Here is a 23,755-nt window from a genome sequence, read left to right on the forward strand (position 1 = left end):
AAGCAACATTGTACAAATGGGTTATATATATGTTGTAATACTCTATATTAATTATATAGCTCCACATTTTAAATTGCACTCAAATGTAATGATAAGATTATTATGAAAAATTAAAATTACAATTGTGAATAAAATATCATGAAAATGAATTTTAATAAATTTTAATTTATGATACATATCAATATATTAGTTATCTTAATTAATTAACTGTTAATTTTTTATATTTTCACTAAAATAAACTTTTCGCTTAAGACAAAAAAATTTCTAAAGCTTTACTAGCTAGATAGATATTTGTCAAATTCCTAATGGTCAAACATCATTCTTTAGCACGAATGCATATTCAATTCTTGTGTTCGTGTTCATATATATATTACACTGGCATACAATGCATGTTTATTTTCTTTAAGATGCTGCCATCTGTCCAATTTGTTTGCTATATATGAGATTCATTAAATGTTTGGGTAAGGCAATTATACCGTTCCCGCGAGTCATACCATTTGTCATTGGTCATATGCATAGATTAATTCATAAAGTTTTTTTTAGCCAAATCATTTTATAGTTTGTGTTGCAGATTATATAATGTTTTAGAAAAAAAGTAAATATTTTAAAATATATATTATTTTACTAAATTAATATTATCCTTTAAATATTTTTTTAGACTATCTTTAATTAATACTTGATAAAGTAACTTATAAGAAAAATAAACGAGTCATTATTTACAAAAATAATAGATATATTAAGAATTTATTTATTAATATTTTCTTTAAAATTCAACAAAATAATTGGGTTTCTAAATACATGTGCCAAAAATCTTAAACCTCATCTAACTTGGTGGAACAGATGAAGTATATACTAATACACAATAAATTTATTCAATATTTTTATAACATTCTTTTTTATCTTTCTCGGTACCCTTTCTTATTTTATTTCAAAAATTTTGTACCATTTTATTTTTATCTCTTTCTAGTTTTTACATAATAAATTTTGTAAAAAATACAATTTCTTCTTCAGTCCATATTCCATGCTGGAAACACACGCCCGTGCGGTCAGAGATTAGAAGCTGAAGAAAAGAAGATAATTAAGAATAGTTTCTACTTTTTTAGTTGCATGAAATGCCCGTGCATGCACCCTTTACCTTTTATAGCAGCCAAAAATGAACCCAGGTACTTACATTGTGGTATTTATAGGTGCACCCTACTCCTCCACATTTTGCATGTCCTAATAAATCATTAATTTATGGAGAATACAATTATCAATAATGTTTGTGCATTGGAACAGAGTTTAAGTCCTGAGGCTGCTGAGAAAAGGCACTGCAACAGTACTAATAGTTCGAGCTTGGACAATGGCATGGCGATTGAGTGGGTGAAAATTAAGATGCGTGAATGGGCCACAGCAGTTGCTTCAAACAATGACACAAAAGCTAATCTTACAGTTTCAGAGATACTTCTTATTATGGATAATCATTTCATGCGACCAACACCAGACACATGAGGCTTTTTTTTTTTTATATCGAGCCATTAATGTATTCTATTTGTTCTTTGTAATTGTATAGTCCATATATTAATCTTTTATTGTTCAGCTTTATATTATATATCGAAATTTTGTGGTTTTTACACCTTGTGATTAGTTACACAGTTTCTTCAATTAAATGGTTGAAAAACAATAGAGCATGGAATTAAAAAGATTATGACTACTCTATAAGAACACGAATACTTTAATTTTAATATACAGTGTTACTTTAAATATTTATAAATATGATTTTTAATAATTAACAAAAGTCAATTATTTTAAATTATTTTTCATTTTGAATGATAATGTAAATTTTTTAATTATACTCAATGAATTTAAATTAAATTCTAAGATCGAACATATATATATGGCAAAAAGGCCATATATATGCTAAGGAAAAAAATATGTTAGGCTTACTACGGTCATTGTTATATATAGTTTTACTAACGTAAATCAAATTATTAGTATACTGTGGGTTTCACTAATGTGATGTAAGTATAATGCACAATTTTTATGGTATAAAAAATTAATATATATCATATTGTTGCATCATATTTTGTATGATACTTTATATATCTTTTAGGTGTTAGTAAAAAAAATGGTTCTCTTACACTAGGAAAATTAAAAGTCCCAAAAAGTTTATAAGAACACATTTTATATTTTTTTGGTTTTCCATCGGTATTCTCAATTGAAAACTAATTTTTTGACCTGAAACTATCAAATAACTTCAACTTATTTGTAAAGCTCTTAATTTGTTCAGTAATTTAAAAGAAAATTATTCCAGCAAATTTTACATATGACTTTTTTACACAAAACTTTATAATATACGATTAATACATCTATTAATTCTATAAAGTAATGCAGTTGATGTACTCAATGAGAGGGATTTACAAGAAAAGGTGGGATCAGTGCAGGCTTGTGTGCAGTATGATGGGCCCGTTGATCTACTCAATGAGAAGGAAAAGCACACAAGGTAAAATGTGCATAAAGTAATGCAGTCAACAAGTAAATGTAAATCTAATGACATTGAAACAGTGAGGTTAAATGTGGAATTGAGAAGTGTGCATTTTGGGGATATAGAAAACTCTAGCTGATGGAGGTCCCAATTAACAAAGTGGGGCAATTGGGTGGTGCAAATGGGTCAAAGCATTTTGAGGTCCAGTTAGATTTTGACAGTGCTTTGGATAATGGCTCATAAGAAAAGGGGTCACGTAAGGCTAAATATAAGGGTCTAAAAGAAATAATGAAAAAAGAGGATACATTGAACGAGCTTTGATTTGGTATGTTGCTCTCAAGTTTGTAGTCGAATATAAGGTGGACTATATTTTTGGATAGCATCAATTGTTAGTTCTTCACCTATAGTGAATTGGTTGGCTCTTCGGATATAGCTAGGCACGAGATAACAATTATATGGGTTTTGCCGTGGAGAATAATCACAATGCTTATAAATGTTCAATTACTGCATTTATTAGACTAATTCCTAAACCACGAAAATCTCTTTCTTTCTTATCTCTATCCCGATGAGTCAAAACCAAAACTTTAATTTTTTGTTGAGTAATCGTTCAAATTTGTAACTTTGTTATTGTTATATAAACTTTTATGGGTATAACCACACAGGGTATATTCATATAGGAGGGAAGGGTATTAATTTATCTTGAAACTCCTAGTATAGTGACATTTTTTTGTTGTGGGTCTGAACTGTTATGTTATAGCGGGTGTGGAAAAAAAAACCTTTCAAAATTGCTATCTAATATCACAATAATACGAATTTGTGATATGACATGTCATTTTGGTTGGTTACGGGAAAAGAGGTTGATGGCGCAATAGTTAAGGAGGTTGACGGCATGACAGTTGAGGACGTTGATCTAATGCAGAGAAGCAAGAAAAAAAGTAAAAGAAAGGCTATTGGATAGGCTCTTTTGTGGGTTGTGACAGGTTTAGGGAGGGTGACGACTGGTCAAACTTTGGTTCACCCAACCCAACTCGAGTCATAGAGGAGGAAAATGCAAAGTTTCTTGAAATCCCGATGGAAAAGGGCGCTAATGGTGAAGGTTCTAGGGAGACAAATGGGGTTTCATGTTCTTCTGGCCAAACTGAAAAGGGAACTCATTGACTTACCAAACGACTTCTTTTTGAGGGGACTTGGAAGATTGCAAATCACTATTTGCTTGTTCAGAGATGGAGACTTGGGTTTCAGGCAAGTGTTGATGTTGAGAGGAGGGTTGCTGCTTGGGTCAGAATACTAAATCTTTCCATTGAGTTGTACAATGATGCTTTCCTAACGAGAGTGGGGAACATGATCGGAGTGATGCTAAAAGTGAATACAATTACTTCCATCCACTAAGGAGGCTAATTTGCCCGTATTTGCGTAGAGCTTGAACTAGATAAACCTTTGATCCCAAAGTTTATTGTTAGGGGGGAAATCCTTAATCTTGTGTTCGAAGGGCTTCATGTCATTTATTTCTCGTGTGGGAGATAAAGGCACAGAGGAGAAAGTTGTCCCCAGATTATTAGGTCTCCAGAGACGGCGGAGAAGCCCAAGGAGGAAGCAGCGACCGTGGATGTTGTTTCTATTATTAAGGAGGCGAGTGGAATTCAGTTGGATCTGGGTTAGGCCTAAACCCCAAAGGCTGACGTGGAGGTCAATAACATTCCTTCAATGGTTGGAATTCTACAACAAAGCACTCATGATATCGATGGGGCCCTCTATGGTCCTTGGATGCTGTCACTAGGAAGAAGGACACAAAAGGTAAAGCTAAGGTTGTTTTCACTGGAACAAGGGGCCTATCTGGTACGTAAGATGGGGAAAGAAAGCGTGGGGCCCAAGCTAGGAAATCAACTCCTAGGCTTAAGAAGAAAGTGATTGTGCCTAGTATTATTTTCAGGGCCTCTAAAGGTAACTATACCCAAACCAAAGGTAAAGTTAACAAGAATGACACTATAGTTGGGGGGGAGTTTCTCTTCTCTTATTAACTCTGATCAGCACAAAGAGGAAAAAAAGAAAGTAGGTCCTGGCAAGAGGAAGGCTCATCCTACAAAATATGCCAGTACAAATAAAAAAGGTTTAGTAGTTTTTGCTCCCAGAACTAATCCTCAGCCAAATGAGGTTATGCCAAAAATCAAATGAATAGTGAAGAATTTGCAAAAAAATTGTCCCTAATGAAGAGTGGTTTCAATATTCAAGAGAACCCAGAAAGCTCTGGATCTAAGAACTTTTCTGGTGTCCCTATTTCTCAGCCAAGTTAGATAGAAGGGTTTGACTAGGTTTGTTTAAGATAAGGATAAAACTATTGAGATGTGCTTAGATGACAAAGCCATGGACGTGCAAATGTCAATTTAAAATCAAGAAGGTAATGACATTCTTGAGATATAACCTGGACTAGTTGGAGTCACCAATAATCTAATCTAGTCTTATGAATATTATTAGTTTGAATTGTAGGGGTACCCAGAATAAGGGGTTTTCTAACCTCATCAGAGATATAAAAAAAGAGTATAAGGCTTCCTTGATGTGCCTCCTTGAGACTCATTCTAGTGGTTTAGTGGCGAAGAAAATATTTAATGGATGCAACTATGATAAAGTGTTTATTCAAGATGCAGTTGGTGAAGCTGGTGGGATCTGGATCCTTTGGGATTCTATGATTTGGGATATTGAGATTTTGGCCTATGAAACTCATTATGTTCACTTGAAGGTTAGGAATGGAACTTCTCCTTCTTGGTTTATGACAGTTGTTTATGGCAGCCCCCACTATCAAGCTAGAAGTAGATTGATGGACTCCTTAATCAATCTTGTAGATTCAATCTCTCACCCTTGGGTTGTGGTTGGGGATTTTAATTCCATCCTCAATCCCCATGATAGAGACAAACATTTTTGCAACTACTACTAGGAGCATGAACAAATTCAAAGATGTTGTTGATGAGTGCCAATTGATTGATGTAGGCTTTCAAGGACGCGCTTTCACCAGGAGACGCAAAGGCCTCACTAAGAGATTGGATCACTTGCTCATTAATTTCAGTTGGAGACTTCAGTATAAATAAGCATCTGCTTTTCATCTACCCAACTTCAAATCAGATCATGCACCTATTTTGATTGAGTTGTGTAAAAATCATCTTCCTAACAAGCATAGGGGGCCTTTTAGTTTCCTAGCTGCATGGATCACTCATGAGGACTTCATGAGGGACCATTGGAAGAGCGATCTACCTTGGAATGCTTAGCTCTTAACTTTCAGGGTTGATCTTTAGGAGTGGAAGAAAAACATTTTTGGTCACATTCAGGTGAGGAAAAAGGCTTTGTTGAAGAAGCTTCAATGCTTAGCAAAATGTTTTGGTTCGAATAATGACACTGGGTTGGTGAATGAACAAATGAAAGTTTGGAGGGATTATCAGCAAGTTCCGGCTGAGGAGGAACTCCTCTAGCTTCAAAAATCCATAGCAAAATGGCTTAAATTTGGCAACTGTAACACCAAGTTCTTTCATGGGGTGGCTTCAGTCAGAAGGAGAAGAAACAAGGTGGACACCATCCAAGATGATGATGGTGTTTGGCTCACCGACAAATGGCAAATAGAAAGGTATGCAACAGATTTCTTCCGGAAGCTTTTTTTGGTTGAAAACAACTTCACTCCTTTTCGTCTTGCTAATTCTTTTCCTGATCTTGATGTTGATGAGGTGGATTCACTAGGGAAGCATGTCACTAGGGATGAGATCAAGCTCTCAGTCATATGGGTGGCTTCAAAGCTCCTGGTCCTGACGAAATGCATGCTATTTTCTACCAATCTTAATGGAAAAGGGTGAGTGATGATGTTTGCCATCCCATTCAGTAGATATTTAACTATCCTTCTATGGTGGCAGATCTGAATGATACACTCATCACTTTAATTCCCAAGCTACCAGTTGTTACAAAACTAAAAGACTTCAGACCTATTAGTCTTTGCAATGTCACTTACAAGCTGGTAGCAAAAGTTCTTGCCCAAAGGTTGAGAGTTCTTATGGAGAAGCTAGTGAGCCCCTGTCAAGTTAGCTTCATTCCGAATAGACACAGTGGTGATAACATCACAATTGCTTAAGAGATCTTCCATTCCATGAGATGCCGGAAGGGGAAGAAAGGTTGGATGACTATTAAAGTGGACTTGGATAAGGCTTATGATTGTCTCAAGTGGGAATTTGTGAAGGAAACTCTTCAAGACATTGGCTACCCAAACAATTTTGTGCAACTAGTTTGGTATTGCATGTCTACAACCACTATGAGTTTGCTTTGGAATGGTGAGGTTTTGGATCACTTTTCTCCTAATATAGGAGTGCGTCAACGAGATCCTATCGCACCATATCTCTTTGTTCTTTGCTTGGAAAGGCTATCTCATCTCATCAATCTGGTGATGAATAAGAAGCTTTAGAGATCGATCCAAGTGAATAGAGGTGGGCTTCTCATATCTCATCTTGCCTTTGTAGACGATCTCATCCTCTTTGTAGAAGCTAATATGGACCAGGTGGATGTGATAAACCTAACTCTTGAGCTCTTTTCTGACAGCTCTGGAGCCAAGGTTAATGTGGACAAAACCAAAAGTTTTCTTTTTCCAAAAATGTTAATTGGTGGGTTGAGGAAGACATCTCAAGTGGGCTGGGATTACAAAGTACGGATGATTTAGGTAAGTACTTGGGAGTTCCTATATTCCACAAAAACCCAACTAGTCATACCTTTGATTTCATCATTGACAAGGTCAATAAGAGATTTAGTAGGTGGAAGAGCAATTTGTTGTCCATGGTGGGAAGATTGACCTTAACTAAATAAGTGGTCTAGGCGTTGCCATCTCATATCATGCAGTTTGATAATTGTTGTGTATGGGTATATTTTATGATTAAGTCATATAAAAATTATTAGATTTCCTCTCTTTTATTGCTTTTATGTGAATAATTAGAATTTTAACATCATTCAAATTCTTGTCCAGTAGGTGTTTAAACTGGTAAACTTATAGTGCTTTGGTGTTATATTTGCTGCAAAAACACAAAGTAAAGCTTGAGAGAGAAGTTAAAAATTTGAAGACTCTCACTAAGTGCGACGTAGTCGCTCGGAGGGCAACACTCGCTTAGTGCAAAGAAGTCACATGGAGAAGCCTGATACGTGAAGACACGCTTAGTGCGAGTCGCGGGCTAAACGCGTGACCACCGACTCACTCGCTCAGTGTAGAGGTCGCGCTTAGCGCGAGGTCGAGTAAAATTTAAGGTGAATGCGCCTATAAAAAGAGGATTGCTGCCTCTTTCGGTTTGTGATATGATTGACAGGAAATGCAGATCTTTTATCTGGGGTGATTTTGAGCGTGTTAGAAAGGTTCACACTATTCCTTGGCGCAAGGTTTGCACTCCTAAAAATGATGAGGGCCTTGGGATGAGATTGACTAGAGATTTCTTGAGGAAATTCGGTTGGAAGTTAATGCCAAAGAAGCCTTCCTTGTGGGCTACTCTCATTCGAGGTAAGTACAAGTGTGGTGCGGGCGTTCTTCCTAAAGTCCAAAAGAGAATATCTGAATCCAATTTTTGGAGGGGTCTTTGCAAATCTTGGAATGATTTGCAAAATCAAGTTTCTTGGCGGGTTGGAAATGGTTTGGAGACTGATTTTTGGAGCCATGATTGGATTCCCTTCATTGGTCCTGTAGTTGATAAAGCAACTATCTATTTGAGTAATGCTGATAAGGAAGCCAAGGTCTTCGATTTTACAAAGCAGAATGGCGGTTGGAATGAAGAAAAATTGTGTGTGGTGTTGGACTCAAATATTTGCTTTATTATTTTGTGTCTCCCTCCTCCCCGAGTTTCCAATCATGTTGATATCCCAGTTTGGAAAGCCTGTGACTGATGGCAGATTTACTCTGGAATCTACTTATGCTTCCATTTCATCTCAGTCTGGTCAGGCCAATCCCCTCTTTAAAGTTGTTTGGAGATGGTCGGGTCCTGAGAGGACCAGAATTCTTTTATGGAAAACTGCTCAGCAAGCCTTAGTTACCAATGATTTTCGGGCTAAGAAAGGTATGAGTTTGTCTAATGCTTGTCATGTGTGTGATGTTGCATCTGAGAATGCGGTGCATTGTTTCAGGGATTGCCCGCATGCAATTCAGGTATGGCAGATTTTGTAAGGTCCTTCCCTTCCCCTGAACTTTTTCAATTTGGATTTTAATAGTTGACTAGCCTTCAATCTCTCTCAAACCTTCCCTAATCAGTTATCCAAGGGTGTATTGTTTTGTGTGGCTCTGGCAGGGTTATGGGGGGCCAAGAATGACTTGTTTTTTCGTGGGAAGACTCATATGCCATCTCCTTTGCGGGATCATTTTAGTGTGGTTCTGTTCTCCTTTGCAACGTTCCTTGAATCTTGTTCTGTTTTTGCAGATGAGCTCGAGGCTATTAAATGTTAATATCGGTTTAAAGTTGGCGTCTAAGAAAGGGTTTAGTGATCTGATTGTTGAATCAGACTCTCTGGTTGCCATCAAGCTTCTCACCGGGAGTTGTAGTACTAATCATTCCTCTAATCAACTTGTGTGCAATATTGGTCAATTGGCTGATCAAAGAAGTTTGGTTTGGCATCATGTTTTCTGGGGAGTCAACCAAGTGGCGGATTCTTTAGCTAAGTATGGCCTGACTTGTGTTGGGTGTTTTATTTTTTGCTCCCTTTTATTGCTTTGCTAGTTTTGGCCGATGTGAAGTTTCTTACTTGCGTGCGTTTTAATTTCATCTCTTCTTGGGGCCTTATGTCCTCTTTTTTCACCCAAAAAAAATGTTATGGCGGGTGTTATGCGGGGGGTTTGGGATGACATTTCTGTTGCTTGCATTGTTGTTGATGCTCTGGTTTGTTCCTTTGTATCTATTATCTAAACTGGATGACTTCTTATGTTCAATTTTATATATATATATGCCTATAAAAAAATACATACATTTTTAAAAAAAAAAGGAAACACTCCCTGGCATGTCATTCATGTGATGTAGCCGCATCCCTCCACATTTATTTCTACAATTGGTCACATTTAAAATTCGGCTTCAATACATGTTTATTATCATTTAACATTTAAAATGCAGATCAGTAACATTCATGGTGATGATGAGCACGGGTTTAACATGCATGCCGTTGCAGGCATTGAGTTATGACGTGGGCGTCATGAGTTATGACGTAGTTGCTGATCCAAGTGAACTGATCCATTAGAGAAAGAGAGATCACGGGTTCTAAATATAAAAAGAAAATGAATTGAAGTTTACACATGCAACATCCCTGAATTGGTTTATTTTTAGTTACCTAAACTTAAAGCAAAAACAACCTAGTTTGCTATGGTATATATACAAATGCTTCTATGCGGCTATTACTACCTCAATTACAATTCACAGTCACACTTAGTTTGCGTCATTAATCATATATCGATCCTCAATATCCCTATATTAGGAAAGGAAACATGTCTATTGAGGCTATGGCAATGGCAGGCAAGGATTACAAAGAATGTTGCATCACTTTGGAAGAGTGTGACCCACAACAACCTCCTCTGTACCTTGTGGCTGAGCCTAATGAATTAGTTAAGGTGGCTGCAGTGAAGATCAAAGCAAAGATCCGAGACTGGGCAAAAGCCGTTGCTTCATCAACTTCCAAGCAACTAAGTGTCGCTAATGAGAAGTGCAAATTAAGTACATGTAGTTAGCTAGTAATTTGTCATAGAAAATATAAAAAAAAACAAAAAACAAAACATAGCTAGTTTGTTTTAGGAACAAAACAATGGTTGCCTAAGCTTAACCCAGAAATTGAATACCATGTTCAATTTGGTAGCATTAATAAGCAATAGCTATCGACATCCCATGGTATGTTTATTAATGCTATATATATGGATGCAAATTGTAACGTACGAGGAATTGGACAATCTCTTTGTTCATTTTGTTACTCTTTTTAATTTCTTTTTGCGTTTACCCTTTTGAAAGAAAACTTTATTTTTGTTTATTTATTCATTTAAAAGATGAAGATAACATTATCTCTTTTCAATTACGTCCTTATTTTTATCTCATCCTTAAACATTTTACATATATTTATTATAAATAAGAGAGAAATAAAAATTAATAGAGATCAAATTAAGAAGTTAAAAATAATTCAAGAAGACTATTAATATCTATCTTTAGGTACCTGATAAGGAATTAAAAGTAAAAAAGCATTTATAAGAAAGTGTTGTAAATTAATGTACTTCTATAATAATTTCTAATGCATTCTTTATATGACTTTCAATGTTTCTTTTTACAAATAAGTGTATTAATTATGTTTCTTAATTTATTTAAATAAAAAAGAACGGGAGTATATATTAGGAAAGTATCTATCTGCGCCTGTTTCATATTTAGACAATTTTGTTTCCATGACTAATTAAGGAATACTAAAAAAGAGCAATGTATTTTTTTTTTCATTTTTATCTCGTATTTTGTAAAATTGCGAAATATGTGCTGGTTTTTCAATGGTAACTTGTCTAGCTTCGCAATGGGAGTGTATAGGCTGCAACACTCAAGTCAGAATGAGTAAAAGTTAAAAAGTTAGAGATAAAATAATGCGTACCTTAAAGAAGCTAAGCTTAGAGTATTATAGCCTTTTTGTCTTTACTCTTTACTCTAAGTTACTAATGAGGACAAATCATCGAACCTTATTAAGTCTCTTAGAATATTCCAAAACAGTTGTCCTCCAAGCTTGTAGTTCATGTTTTTTTTTTTTTGAGGTGCCGACTTGTTATAACATTGTGGTACTTATAATGTACCATAGGCTTCAATATATTTTGTCCCGATAAATCATTTGTCAGTTTTCTCTTAACAAGGCATTTAATCAAGGTACTTCAATTACTGAGTTGAAGCTTTTGCAATGGCTGGTGTTGATTACATGGAGTGTAGTGTACAATCAATGTTTGTGCATCGAAATAGAGCTTTAAACAGTTGCATCCAACACGGGCTATGTCTGAGACTAACCTTAGTAGTTTGAGTCCTCTGGCTCTGGTTGACAAAAAGCCACAGCACTAGTTTAAGCTTGCAGGTTTTAAATTGCTATCGCAACGTCAAAGTATTTTAGCACTCTTGCAATTGCAATCGCACCACGGTCGCAATTACGATCGCATTAACCGCAATTTTTCACAGTTGCCTGCAATGTAAAGGTTTTTGAGCTCACTGTAACTCGATTCCAACGGCAATTTAAATCCACTTGCACATTGTCACACTGACATGGGCTATAACTGTTGCTTCAAACAATGAGACCGAAGCTAACCTTAGAGTTTCAGAGATAGTTCAAATAATGGATAATCATTTCATTCGAGCAAAACAGGACACCTTTTCTTTGTAGTGCTTTACTGCTTTTATTCTGTTTGTTCTTTGCAATTGTATCGTCCATATATTCTATTATTATTCGGTTAATTTCAAGAAATTTTGGTTGTTTTTACTTTGTGGTTAGTTATAGTTTCTTAAGTTAATAGGGTACGGTGTTTGATTAAGCGGTGAGTTAAGAAAATCGATTTAATTTTCAGTGATTGCTAAACAAATTTTTGTGGAGGAAATCATTATTCAGTTAAACTCTTTTTTTAAATACTTTAAATACCATTCGAAGTTATAACTCATTTTTCTTTCTTTTAATGTTACACAATTTTTTTTTATCACTTCCACTATTTTATAATGTTTGATAAAATATTTACAAAAAAAAATATTTACTTTAAAAGAATAACATTTCATAATTAACTAAAAAATCTAAAACTATATTTACTTACAAATATATTTGTCTATAAAATAAAAAAGCATCACATAAAAAAATCATATAAACATCAAGAAGAGATCCATATAAACTATATTCACTTGCTCATTAATTCCCTTTTAATTAATACACTTTTTTTTTTACAAAATATGATTAAGACACCTAAAAACTGCAAAATTGGGGAGCATGCCAGTCCTATATTTAGTTATCCCTCAGGAATTTTTTTCCATATTGGCACGTTTAAAATTCAGATCCAATGCAGAGTAACAGATGAATGGTATTGGTGTGACCACGGGTTTAACATGTTTTTTGCAATTGCATGCCGTTGCAGGCATTAATTGAGGGATGTGGGCGTCATGAGTTATGACATAGTTGCTGAATTACAATCCTATTCTGTTAGAGAAAAAAGAGATCACATGCAGTACTACAAAAAGAAACCAAGTTTGCCAATGGCAACATCCGTGAATTGGTTCATTTTTATTTACCTTAACGTAATGTAGAACAACCTTTATCCTTTGTTTGCTTTGCTATATAAATTGCTACCTCAATTACAATTCCTTATCCCAATTGTTGATCCTAGATAACATAGATAGGAAACATGTCTATTGAAGCTATGGCAATGGCAGGCATGGATTACAAAGAATGTGCCATCACTTTGGAAAAGTGGGATCCTCTTTACCCACAGCAACCTCCTTTGTACCTTCTGGCGGCAGAGCGTAATGAAATAGTTAATTTGGCTGCAGAGGGGATGAAAGCAAAGATCCGAGAATGGGCAAAAGTTGTTGCTTCCAGTTCCAAGCAACAACAACGTGTCACAACTGACAAGTGCAAAGTGAATATGTATTTAGCTAGTACTAATTTGTTATAGGAACAAAACAATTGTTGCCTAAGCTTTACCCAGAAATTGAATACTACCATGTTTTATTCACCAGCGTTAATAAGCAATAGTTATCACATCGCATTTGTTGTGCAGTGCATCCGATGGGATAAACATCAAGAAGATTTACATCGCATGCTCTATTCAATGTAAAATTTTATCTCACGCTTTAGTCCAGCAGCATGCTGTGTCAATTAGTGTTATACACACTAATTTGACCTCATCTTTTTGTAAGTCTACACACTAATTCGACATGTGCAAAGTCATGCACCTAATCTTTTAACGTCATCATCTTGCAATTATCTCTGCAGCTATCTAATTATACGAGCATAAACATGGTCAAATTCGCGTAACTGAGAATCAGCAACAACTTGGTATCTGATTCCTACAGGAAAATTCTCTCTTAGCAGAAGACCTTCACTTATGAGTTGTTTCCCTTATTGAATGGTTGATTGTGCATGCACTGAAAGCTAATTAACGGGGGTGCTTTGCTTTCATCACTTATGAGTTACTTCAACACATAAGGGGAAAAAAAGTTAAAACCTTATTCAATTAAAGAAAAAAATAATTTCATAACCAGCATAATAATCGGAATATGAAGATTATTACCTATATTTTTACACTCGGAATACAATAACACCTATGTTATGTCTGTTTCTAATCGAATTAACCTCTTAAGAAGGGATAATGTGATACAACATCAATTGTAATGGTCTAAATTTATGTATCTTCTCATCTTCCACCCGATAACTCAACTGCATCTTGGTTATAAACCGAATCTTCTCCCCAGTTCATTCTTCTTTGCAGTCTCTCATAATCTTGCCTTGTATTGACCTCCACATGCTGCCATTCCTCCCATCTTTCAGCTAGCCCTTCTCCCTCTAACATTCTTACAACCTCTGACATTGCTGGACGATCCTCAGGCGATGCTTGTGTGCAGAGTAATGCAATTTGTACAATCATTTCAACCTCTTCCATGTTGTAATTTTTATTAAGGTTGCAGTCAACAATAGTCTCTAGTCTTTTCTCCCGTTGCAGTTTCTTAACCTACACAAAACACAATATTACTAAAACCAGTAACCAATAGATATAAACTGAATAATAATACGAAGCTTATTTATGAAGACAAGCACAAAAACCATGTAGGCAGGAGCATATCTCTTTACAAAAATTAGTTCACCTTTTGCTTATCAACATTGTAAAATGCAAAACCATGACTTAAAAAATACAGTTCAACTTATTCCTAGTCTGATAAGCATGCAGAAATCCAATTATAATACAGAAACTTCTAGTAGCTCATCACAAACTTTTACTCCCTGTCTATGTGATGTTTAATTTCACGTTGAGTCTACCAGCCAACAATTTTAGATAAATGTTTACATGATTAATCTCATGTTAAATAATTGATTCTAAGTTCAAAACTGATTTTAACTAGAAGCAACTTTAGGAAACTTTTGTATTAGATTAGAACTTAGTTCACCTTTTAGAAAAAAAACACCCTAACATATAAATCATTTCACTTCAAAATCAATTTTGTAAATTCAATTTCATTCAAAATTAATTTTACAAATGTTCACCCAAAAGAAGGCACACTATACCAATAAAATGCCAAAGTCAACATCATCAAAGCACCAAGAGGCATGCACACAAGTTCCAAGCATGTTCATACAAATAAGAAACATGATACTAATGAGGTTGTCTCACATGGTCAAGCAATAACACGTCATCTTCCTCTTCCAAACGTGAAAAGTCAATTGCACGTTGACCTGTTACGAGCTCCAAAAGCATAATCCCATAACCAAAAACATCTGTCCTTTCTGAAGATTTTCCAGTGGACAAGTATTCTGGAGCTATATGACCCATTGTCCCACGAACTTGAGTTGTCACATTAGTATGTCGAATATCAACTAATTTTGCTAAACCAAAGTCACCAACAACTGCTTCAAAATCTCCATCAAGTAATATATTAGCTGCCTTCACATCCCTATGAATAATCCTAGGATTGCATTGCTCGTGAAGATATTCTAGGCCACGGGCTGTTCCTAGAGCCACTCGTTTTCTGGTAGGCCAATCTAAAACGGCTTCCCCACGTTTGAGTTCTGCACCAGTATTCAAACAGACAAATTATCACTAAAAAAAAGCCAAATTATAAACAATACAGAGATTCAAGCTACCCTCAAATTAAAATACTGCCAGACAAGGATAGAAAATTCATAATGCAGACATGGTTGAATTCCATGTCACACCAGGCTTTCATGATTTTAATACAGCACAGAGCTGAATAATTTAAAATTGGGTAGGCCTGCATGATGAAAGTTGCCACATTTCTACTAAGTTTTAGTGATAAAACACATGTCATCATATTCATCTTTCACATTCTTGTTCTATTCCCCAAAGTCTGTTGTGAAGACTAGAAATACTTATAACAAAAGAACTCTGAAGTTCCAGACAAAATTTTTGAAAATGTTAGAAGTGTCATGAATGTTAGATTAAACCTTGATTATCTAGGAAATGTTAAAATGGTTTATATGACTGAAACCAAATAAGATATTAAGGCCGGTAACTATTTAACTACATGAATGACCCCTCTAATCCAAGTTACAAAATAAAGTAATAACTAATAATACTCTCTCTTCTATAGCAAATCAATTTTAATACTTAGCAGACCCCAGTAAGTCTCATATCAACGTAATGAAATACCTCGTAGACGATAGGCAACACTTAAGTTCTGCATGAAGGGATAAACTAAGAGGCGTTCAGTTGAAGTAGTACAAAAACCAATGAGCCGTAACAGGTTCCTATGGACAGCTATGCTTATCAACTCCACTTCACGCTGGAAAGCTGCATCACCCGCAGGACTTTCATAATCGGTTAACCTTTTGACAGCAACTTTGGTGCCATCAGCTAGAATACCTTTATAAACCTTTCCAAAACCTCCCTGTCCTAAAATATTTTTCTCACTGAAGTTGTCTGTAGCTATCTGTAGTTCTTTCCAGGAAAATCTTTTTATTTGACCAAATGTAATTCGGCGATCGACTTCACCTGAAGATACATGAAAAAAAAAGAGATTGAAATAGATAGTTAGCAAGAGAAAAATTTAAATAAAATAGATAGTTCACATCAACCTTAATTTTAAAATTGATATTAACTACGAAGCTTGAATTTTTTCCTTGTTTTAATTTTTTTTCTCTGCTTATTGACTCTTTAGCATACATTACCCTTGCTTTGGTGTACTTCTCTTCTTTTGCATAATACTTCTTTTAATAAAATGAATGTTATACAGTGTTTCAACTAGTTGTCACAATTAAAAGCATTACAAGATAGTTCAACCAGTAAATTCTGATGTGTGGTCATGCAAGGTTCAAAACAATGGTGGTGGTATATACTAATGTGTGGTCATTAGATCCAACGGGCCATAAGTTGTCCGGACACCAAAATAAAGCAAAGGCCTAAACCAAACATGTTGGCCATTCTAATGTGTAAGATATTAGTAGAACTAAGCCTGATCAATAAAAATAAGTTTACATTCATTAACCAGATGTCCTAAAATGGAAAAAATATTACTGCAGCCAGATGCTACTGACCATCATGGTGGATATCAGGATTTTTTCAACAAGAAAAATGTCATTCCAATAAATAGATGGTGCATAACGAGCTAAGCAATATATCATTCATAAAAATAATCTAAAACATGGACAACAATGTCTTATATCATATTAATTCATGACTTTATAGCGTTAGGTCGGCTTGGAACAGAATGTGTAGGTAGCGTCACCAGATCAATAATTTCCAACGCTTGCACCTACAAACAATCTAAAAAAAATTGCACAGACTAAAAAGGGAACTCAAACCTGGAACATCTACATAAACTTCACTCTTGCACCCCTTGTACCAGAAGAACAGCAGGCCACCAAGAAAAAGAATAACAACTAAACCTGTAACTGTTCCAACTATGAGGCCTATTTTTGTTTTATGTGACGAACCTGACAAGTGAAGGAAAACTAGTTTTCAGCTTGTTGCCTGTAAATGGAGGCGAGGGGGGCGGGGTAGAAAAACACTTTACAGAACAAAGCAGGATCAACAAAAAGTAACCTTGATATGCATTATCAGATGTGCAAAGATGAAGATAATTCACACCACAGTTCAAATTATTTCCAGTGAAACTGCAATGAGGAACATAGTGAAACTAGGTGGAACATAAAAAAATCTAAATAAACAATGAGCAACATCACATGAATCCTAAACTCAACATTTCTATTTCTCTCCAAGGATTCCATAAACATGAAAATGTTAAGATAGATGTGTAACTATACAAGGACAAGACACCGAATAGTTTTATACGAGAAAATATTGCTGTAATACTTATGAAAGGGAAAATAACAGAGAATCAGTTAGGGTGATTTGGACATGTGTAAAGAAGGCCACTAGAAGTAAGTTTAGTCCAGTGAAAAGATATAAAGGGAGACCAAAAAGGACATTGGAGAAAATTATTAAAAAGGATCTCATGGGGAATAATATATTTGAGAATTTGGTTTATTATCAAACTCAATTGTATTGTATGATCCATGTAGCTGACCCACCTAGTGAGAGTGTGAGTCTGTGAGACAAGGCTATTGTTGTTGTTTCCTTAACAAGGGCCCTTAGGAAACTGATCAGCATTTGCCAATGAAAAACTATATTTCTTGGAAGTGACAAAAAATCTACCACTTTAATCTTCTGCCATTCAATATTCTATATCAGGTATATGGAAAGAAGTCATACTATGGGAACTTAATTACTAAATTAAGTTGGAGAAATTGAATATGTGATGACTACAAATCTTTCAAAAGAAGATCAAAAGTGGAACTAGGGAAGACCATTAGAATCATAAACTACTATTTGATTATGTAACAGTTGAATGAAGCTGTAGATTTAGGTTCTTTAGGACGTATGCATCCATTTCCAGATATTTTTGGCTATAGTCCTTGAGTCAGGGATACAAAATTATCTTTGAAAGGTGCTTTGAATATTCAATCTAATACTAATTTACCATACATACTTGTACGTAGGAATGCTGAATAACTGCTCAGGAATCTGCCCGCTGAGATCATTTGAATCTAGCATACTGCAAAAGAGAAGTTTGAGCAATCCATCAGATATAATGGTAAATTGATAATAAAATGTACTTAAAAGTTAAAAGTAAGAAACAATAAGTATCAAAAAATAGTTTACATACACATTGATCAAGCTTGGGAGACTGGCAAGTGATTCTGGAATAGTCCCATTGAGATTGTTTTGACTCAATGTCCTAGTTGAAGGACCAAAATTAGACACTTCCAGACATTACAAAAGGAAAATAGATGCTAAGATTCCATACTTACAAGAATTGAAGCTTTTTAAGATTACCAAGTGAATATGGTATTTCACCAGTTAATTTGTTGTTTTCCAAATCCAATCTGACCAAGCTTGTAAGATTTCCAAATTCTTTTGGTATGTCACCAGTGATGTTATTCCCTTGCAAAGAACTGCATTATATGTGTAACATACATCACCAAAGAAAAAAGGTGAAAAGTATGAACAAATGAACTCATAAGAATGGGAGTATGACTTAAAATCACAAAATTCACCAAAAGAGCATCAAGTGATTTTTGAAAAATACCAAAGTATACATATTTCTATACACACTACAGATAATATATGCATGTTTCCATATTCACTTTCTGAAATTAACAATTAGATAGTAGGAACCCTAATGAATGATTGAATAGTCTACCACAATTCATCAGATACATAGAAGATAGTATATTCAACAATCCTGAGTAAGCATATAAAAATAACACAGTGATAACTGCTAAATAATTGTACTTTAATAATAGAAAATAAAGCAAAATTATCTTTAAAAATAATTATTTAGTAGTTATTTGCGCTTAAATATTAAAGAATTGATGTTTCGTTGAATTTTGGCTGTAGATATAAAAATTGGAGGTGCTAAAAGCAAAAAGTGAGAAATAGAAGAAATCAGAAAAGGCCGAGCCCAGTGTCTCGTTCAGCGCGCAACAGTCGCTAAGCAGACAAAACAGAAGGCGCTAAGTGCGCAACAGGCGCTAAGCGGGCAAAATAGAATGCGCTAAGCGCGTAACAGAACAGCTCTCGCTAAGCAAGGCCCAAAGCCCACTTCGGCAGCAACTATAAATAGAGAGCCAGACTAAAGGTAAACGACACCAAGTCTGTACTCTCACTACTACCTAAAGCCGCCTAAGAACTCTTCCTCTCTTCTCTCTTTTGTATCCATTCTTTCTTTCCCCCCTCTCATTGTAAAGCCCTCATGGCCATGAGTGAGTGGTTAATCCCCTAGTTAGGGTCTAGCAGGCCTAAAAAGTCAAGCGATGTATGATATACCTCAGATTTATCAATGCAAAAGGATTCCTTTCCAGGTTTTTCTATTTTATTATCTTTTTTATTTTGTCTTGCATTTTCATCTTTACATTCTTTTCGGGGTTAGATGCTCGGGAGAGGATAACTTCTAATAAGATTTAAAGAAAAGATGCAGGCATTGGTTTTAGAGGTTAGATGCTCGAGAGGATAATTTCTAATAGAAAAATAAAGAAAATATATCATAAGGAAATCATTGTTAGGCATAGAATGGTAACTTTATGCCCATGCATTTAACAAACATCTAGAATTTATTCTTCATGCATTTTATTTATTGAGTTTTTTCAAAGGCATTTGGGAGATAGGTAAATAAAATAGGCTTGTCATTGTGAGACATCAGAGGCAAGTAAATGGATAGATGTATGTAGGTAGAATAGATCTAATTAAATTGATAAAGAAAAATCATAAATTCATACATCCTAAGCAAACAAGACAGGTTAGGTCCATTGAATTTCCTGATTAACTCTTTTGCTTTTAATTCTCTTGTTGTTTACTATTTATAACTTCCTTACTGTTTCCTATTCTTTCTTCTACCCCTCTTATTTATTATTTCTTTCTCTTATAAATTGAAAAGTATTCAAGATAAGTACAACACAAAATTCCTGTGGAATTCGACACTTGGACTTCCGAGACTTTATTATTTTGACATTTGGTACACTTGCCAAACGCCTAACACACAGAAATCTATCTATCAATGTGATTTCATGAATTCATGTCTAACATTATAATGAAACAAAAAAAAGCACGATGATACAAGGAATTGAAACCAGGGAAGGAGCAGGGGGAGAGGTCAGTTTTGTGGATATTTCATATCACAAATACTTACAGAATTGTAAGACTATTTAGAGATCCTATTCTTGGTGTCAATGATCCTGTGAATCCCATAAATTCTAGTGAACTGCAAGGAAGTAATAATCATACATTATGAATAAAATAATAAATTATTTCTGTACCAATGAAGGTTGAGGCTGTCAAAATCTTCTGCAAATTAAATATTTAAAAGAAAGCAGCCAGTGGAGATTTACATTAAGAAATAAGAATAAGAATATCTTACATTCGAACAACGTTGCTATTCTGGTCACATTCAACATTGGACCAAGTACAAGGGTTTACTAGATTTTTGTTCCAGTTTGTAAGCTGGTTGGGAGAAGCATTCAATGATACCTTCAATGCATACAGTGCATCTTCTGAAATGAACATAAACATTATGCATCTATTAGAGTTTAAGATTGACAGTTAAGTCCAACTCCAGTTGCAACTTTGACAAAACTAGAAAGGCAGATAAATGTCAAATCTATATAATTTTCTACTGAAATCTTATAAAATGATAAGATTATCAGATTTTGTCGACAAGCATTTTTATCTATGTATTCCTCATAAAATGAATTAAAAATTAAAGTTTGAGAAGAACATGGCTAACTCTAAACTAAGCCAAAAACTGAAGAGTACATCACCTTGGCTCTCAGCTATATTTACTGTTGTTTGATTGTAATTTCTAATTGAGACAAGGGACATGTTACTTAAAGAGAATGTTGTTAAGGAATACACAAACACATGCCTGTTTCAATAATAAGTTAATAACATAACTTATAATGATGTGCAAAGATAAAGTTTGCTAACACAAGTTTGCAAAGGTAAAGTACTTTATCCGAGGTCAAAAGATTCATTAATTTCCATACACTGCCACTAAACAGTTCATTCTAAGGTGAAAGAATGATCATTAATTCATATGGAGCATATTTAAATAAATTAAAAAAAAATCCAAGTGATTTTGCTAAAAGAGCAAAATGAGGATGGATCAAAGTGCCTCCTGGTCAACCCAAACAGTTACACTAGTGTACCAGAAAGGATTACAAAGAAATTAAATCTTATTAAGAGAGGCATAACAAAAATACTATTCAGTCTAAATATGAATGAATCTCAATTTTCTATTAAGTTGAAATCCCGAACCTGTCAGAGACAAAGGAATTGAAGGAAATAAAAAGTGCAGTTAAATTTTGCATAGCTTTAGCTTAGCATGGCAGATGAAGAGAAAAGAAGAGAAGATTGAACCTTGTGAATCAAGCTCAGCCAGTGCAGAAGAAGAGCATAAGCTAGTTAATAGCAAAAGAACAGATGCCAAATCCATTTTTCCACTGACATCAACCGCTGACATAACAACAACGTGCATTATGCTCAAGTAGCACATGACAAATCTTCATCTTTGTAGTTGCAATCAGTAAAGAAAAACTGTATAAAAAGATAGAAGGAAATAAAGAAAGAAAAAATGAGGCAAATTGCCAGAAAAAGCGATGTGATATTGATATGAAACGTGTCAAATGACCAACCGTGAATTTTGAACTATCTATCAAAAGAAAAGAAGCTTAAGTACTAACAGATAGGGGTCAACCACACAAAAAGAGAGAGAACAAATGAAACCGGGAGCAGAAGTGGAATCATGTGCAACACAAAAATGAACGAATCAAAGATTATTTGAACCGGTCAATCAAAGTCAGATATTTTTTTCTTTCTTTTTAACTTTTTGTTGGTTAAATAAATAAATGATTAAGGGAAGTGAAGACGGAAGAGAATAGATAGTAGTTGATTTGGGAGATGAACAGGACATAGCAGACAGAACAAATGTTCCAAAGGTTGAAACTTATTTACAGTAAATTTACACTAAACAGAAGCTTATGAAAAAGGTTTCTAAAAAAGTTTCTAGTTTAGTTTTGTTACTTTATTAAATCATTGTTCTTGCAGTGATATAATAGTAGCAATATAGGCAAAATTAAAACCAAATAACTTATATGGAAAAGAATAAATTGAAATAAGAAAGCCTATGATTTAACCTCTTTTTGATAAATGACAATAATACTGGGCGGTGAAGGTAGCATCTATGGTCGTGGTCTAATAGCAATCCAATGTGCTATCCACTAGACACTAGTACTTTGAAAATAAAGACCAATCATTGTCGCTCAATGTCTATCATTGTCGCCCAATCTCTATCATTGTCGCCCAATCTCTATCATTGGCTTTTTTTTTTTTTTCATTTCCTTTTTTCTTCTTTTCTACGATCCATAAAAAAAATATTCGATTAAATTTACTTCTTAAAAGAATATCAAATAGATTGCAAGGCAGTATTGGATGGTCTTCAGAACCAGCTCTAGGCCATTCTGACCTTTATATACTCATGCATAAATGTAAACATTTATTCTTTTTTCAAACTCAGGAAAATTTCATTAAAAGACAAACAAATCTTGTTGCTCATACCCTAATAAAAGTGTGAATCTTATATGTTAGCTCTCATATCTTCTATCGCATTTCTCATTGTATTTCTGACTTTCTTCAAAATGAAATGTAATAAATTATAAATGTAATACATTTTTTTATCTTTAACCATTTCAGTCAATAGTTTTAAGAATTCATTTGAATAAATTGACAACATAAACAAATTATATTTTCATCCCATTATAGATTGACATATATGTATAGTAGTTAGTAAGTATGTTAATTTTTGTAATAACTATTTTAATTAAAAGTTATACCTAAAATAATTATTAATTTATTGAAAGTGTAAAAAAAAATACACACACAGTGTATAAAAATTAAACTCTTTGACTTGATACTGTTTTCTTTATCAAGAATTAAGTTAATCCATATTTAAAATTTTAGGAATTAATTATATATTGAAAATGAAAATGACCAAAAAAAATTAAAGTGCTTTCATATTTGTACCCCGAAAAAATATGAAAGCTAATCAAAATATTCATGTCAAGCAAGATGTAGGAAATCCGAAATAGCATGAGTTCACAAAAAACAATGAGAATGACAATCCCAAATCGACCTTGTATATTAGACAACTAACATGACATTAGCTAATCAAGTAACAGAATTATTTATCTCCAAAACAATAGCTAATAAATTATAACATTTAACTCAAAGGATTGAAATGATGATCTAAGATTTCACTACGTTTATATGGATAAGAATAATTTATCAAAATTTCTTTAAATCATTAACGCACCGCGAATAAGATTAATATCTAACTCCATAAATTATGAGACGTGCATAATCTCTTACCTAAAAAATTAATTATAACATTCTTAACTCTCAATTATAACTATATATCTATCATCAATAGTTGTATTAGTATCTTGTAATACCTCACGAGCTAGAAAGTGAATCAATATGCGATTATATAAAACTTTTCATGCACAGTACGCCAACTAATAATTTCTCTATGCTTAGTCGGTTCATTC

At 34.2% G+C, this 23,755-nt stretch overlaps 2 protein-coding genes across 11 annotated transcripts; one reads left to right on the top strand and one right to left on the bottom strand.

Annotated features, from left to right (window-relative positions):
* The first annotated feature begins 3,332 nt into the window (after positions 1-3,332).
* On the top strand, positions 3,333-10,377 carry LOC102664765 (uncharacterized). Of its 6 annotated transcripts, none has more exons than XM_041006936.1 (4): positions 3,404-7,148; positions 7,449-8,609; positions 8,878-9,116; positions 9,920-10,377. In XM_041006936.1, exons 2-4 carry the CDS (start codon positions 8,181-8,183, stop codon positions 10,167-10,169), a joined length of 918 nt encoding a protein of 305 aa, XP_040862870.1. In that variant the 5' UTR covers positions 3,404-7,148; positions 7,449-8,180; the 3' UTR covers positions 10,170-10,377. The 6 variants fall into 6 exon arrangements, 5 of the variants coding, with proteins under 5 accessions (XP_040862870.1, XP_040862871.1, XP_040862868.1 ...); XM_041006937.1 differs by having other exon boundaries at positions 7,452-8,609; XM_041006934.1 differs by having other exon boundaries at positions 3,404-6,918; positions 7,031-8,609.
* A 3,281-nt stretch (positions 10,378-13,658) lies between these two features.
* Positions 13,659-22,401, bottom strand: LOC100786654 (probable LRR receptor-like serine/threonine-protein kinase At5g10290). Of its 5 annotated transcripts, none has more exons than XM_041006939.1 (12): positions 22,346-22,401; positions 21,570-21,665; positions 20,572-20,704; positions 20,344-20,415; positions 18,467-18,610; positions 18,322-18,393; positions 18,145-18,210; positions 17,199-17,269; positions 16,958-17,089; positions 15,807-16,148; positions 14,811-15,205; positions 13,659-14,153 (listed from the first exon to the last, which is right to left on the bottom strand). In XM_041006939.1, exons 2-12 carry the CDS (start codon positions 21,643-21,645, stop codon positions 13,839-13,841), a joined length of 1,818 nt encoding a protein of 605 aa, XP_040862873.1. In that variant the 5' UTR covers positions 21,646-21,665; positions 22,346-22,401; the 3' UTR covers positions 13,659-13,838. The 5 variants fall into 5 exon arrangements, with proteins under 5 accessions (XP_040862873.1, XP_025980279.1, XP_006591501.1 ...); XM_026124494.2 differs by having other exon boundaries at positions 21,570-21,746; positions 22,346-22,376; XM_006591438.3 differs by lacking the exon at positions 22,346-22,401 and adding an exon at positions 21,893-22,287.
* Between the last annotated feature and the right edge of the window lie 1,354 nt (positions 22,402-23,755).

Source organism: Glycine max, chromosome 11 (genome assembly GCF_000004515.6).
Source record: "Glycine max cultivar Williams 82 chromosome 11, Glycine_max_v4.0, whole genome shotgun sequence".
Taxonomy (NCBI): domain Eukaryota; kingdom Viridiplantae; phylum Streptophyta; class Magnoliopsida; order Fabales; family Fabaceae; genus Glycine; species Glycine max.

Excerpts from the sequence above, each read along its gene's own strand:
- LOC100786654 (XM_006591438.3), bottom strand. The coding sequence starts at position 21,956 with ATGATTCCACTTCTGCTCCCGGTTTCATTTGTTCTCTCTCTTTTTGTG. Across the intron at positions 20,416-20,571 it reads AATAGCAACGTTGTTCGAAT|TTCACTAGAATTTATGGGAT; the intron begins GTAAGATATTCT and ends ACTTCCTTGCAG. Across the intron at positions 16,149-16,957 it reads AGTTTATGTAGATGTTCCAG|GTGAAGTCGATCGCCGAATT; the intron begins GTTTGAGTTCCC and ends ATGTATCTTCAG.
- LOC102664765 (XM_041006936.1), top strand. The coding sequence starts at position 8,181 with ATGCTGATAAGGAAGCCAAGGTCTTCGATTTTACAAAGCAGAATGGCG. Across the intron at positions 8,610-8,877 it reads ATTGCCCGCATGCAATTCAG|ATGAGCTCGAGGCTATTAAA; the intron begins GTATGGCAGATT and ends CTGTTTTTGCAG. Across the intron at positions 9,117-9,919 it reads GTGGCGGATTCTTTAGCTAA|GAAAGGAAACATGTCTATTG; the intron begins GTATGGCCTGAC and ends TCCCTATATTAG.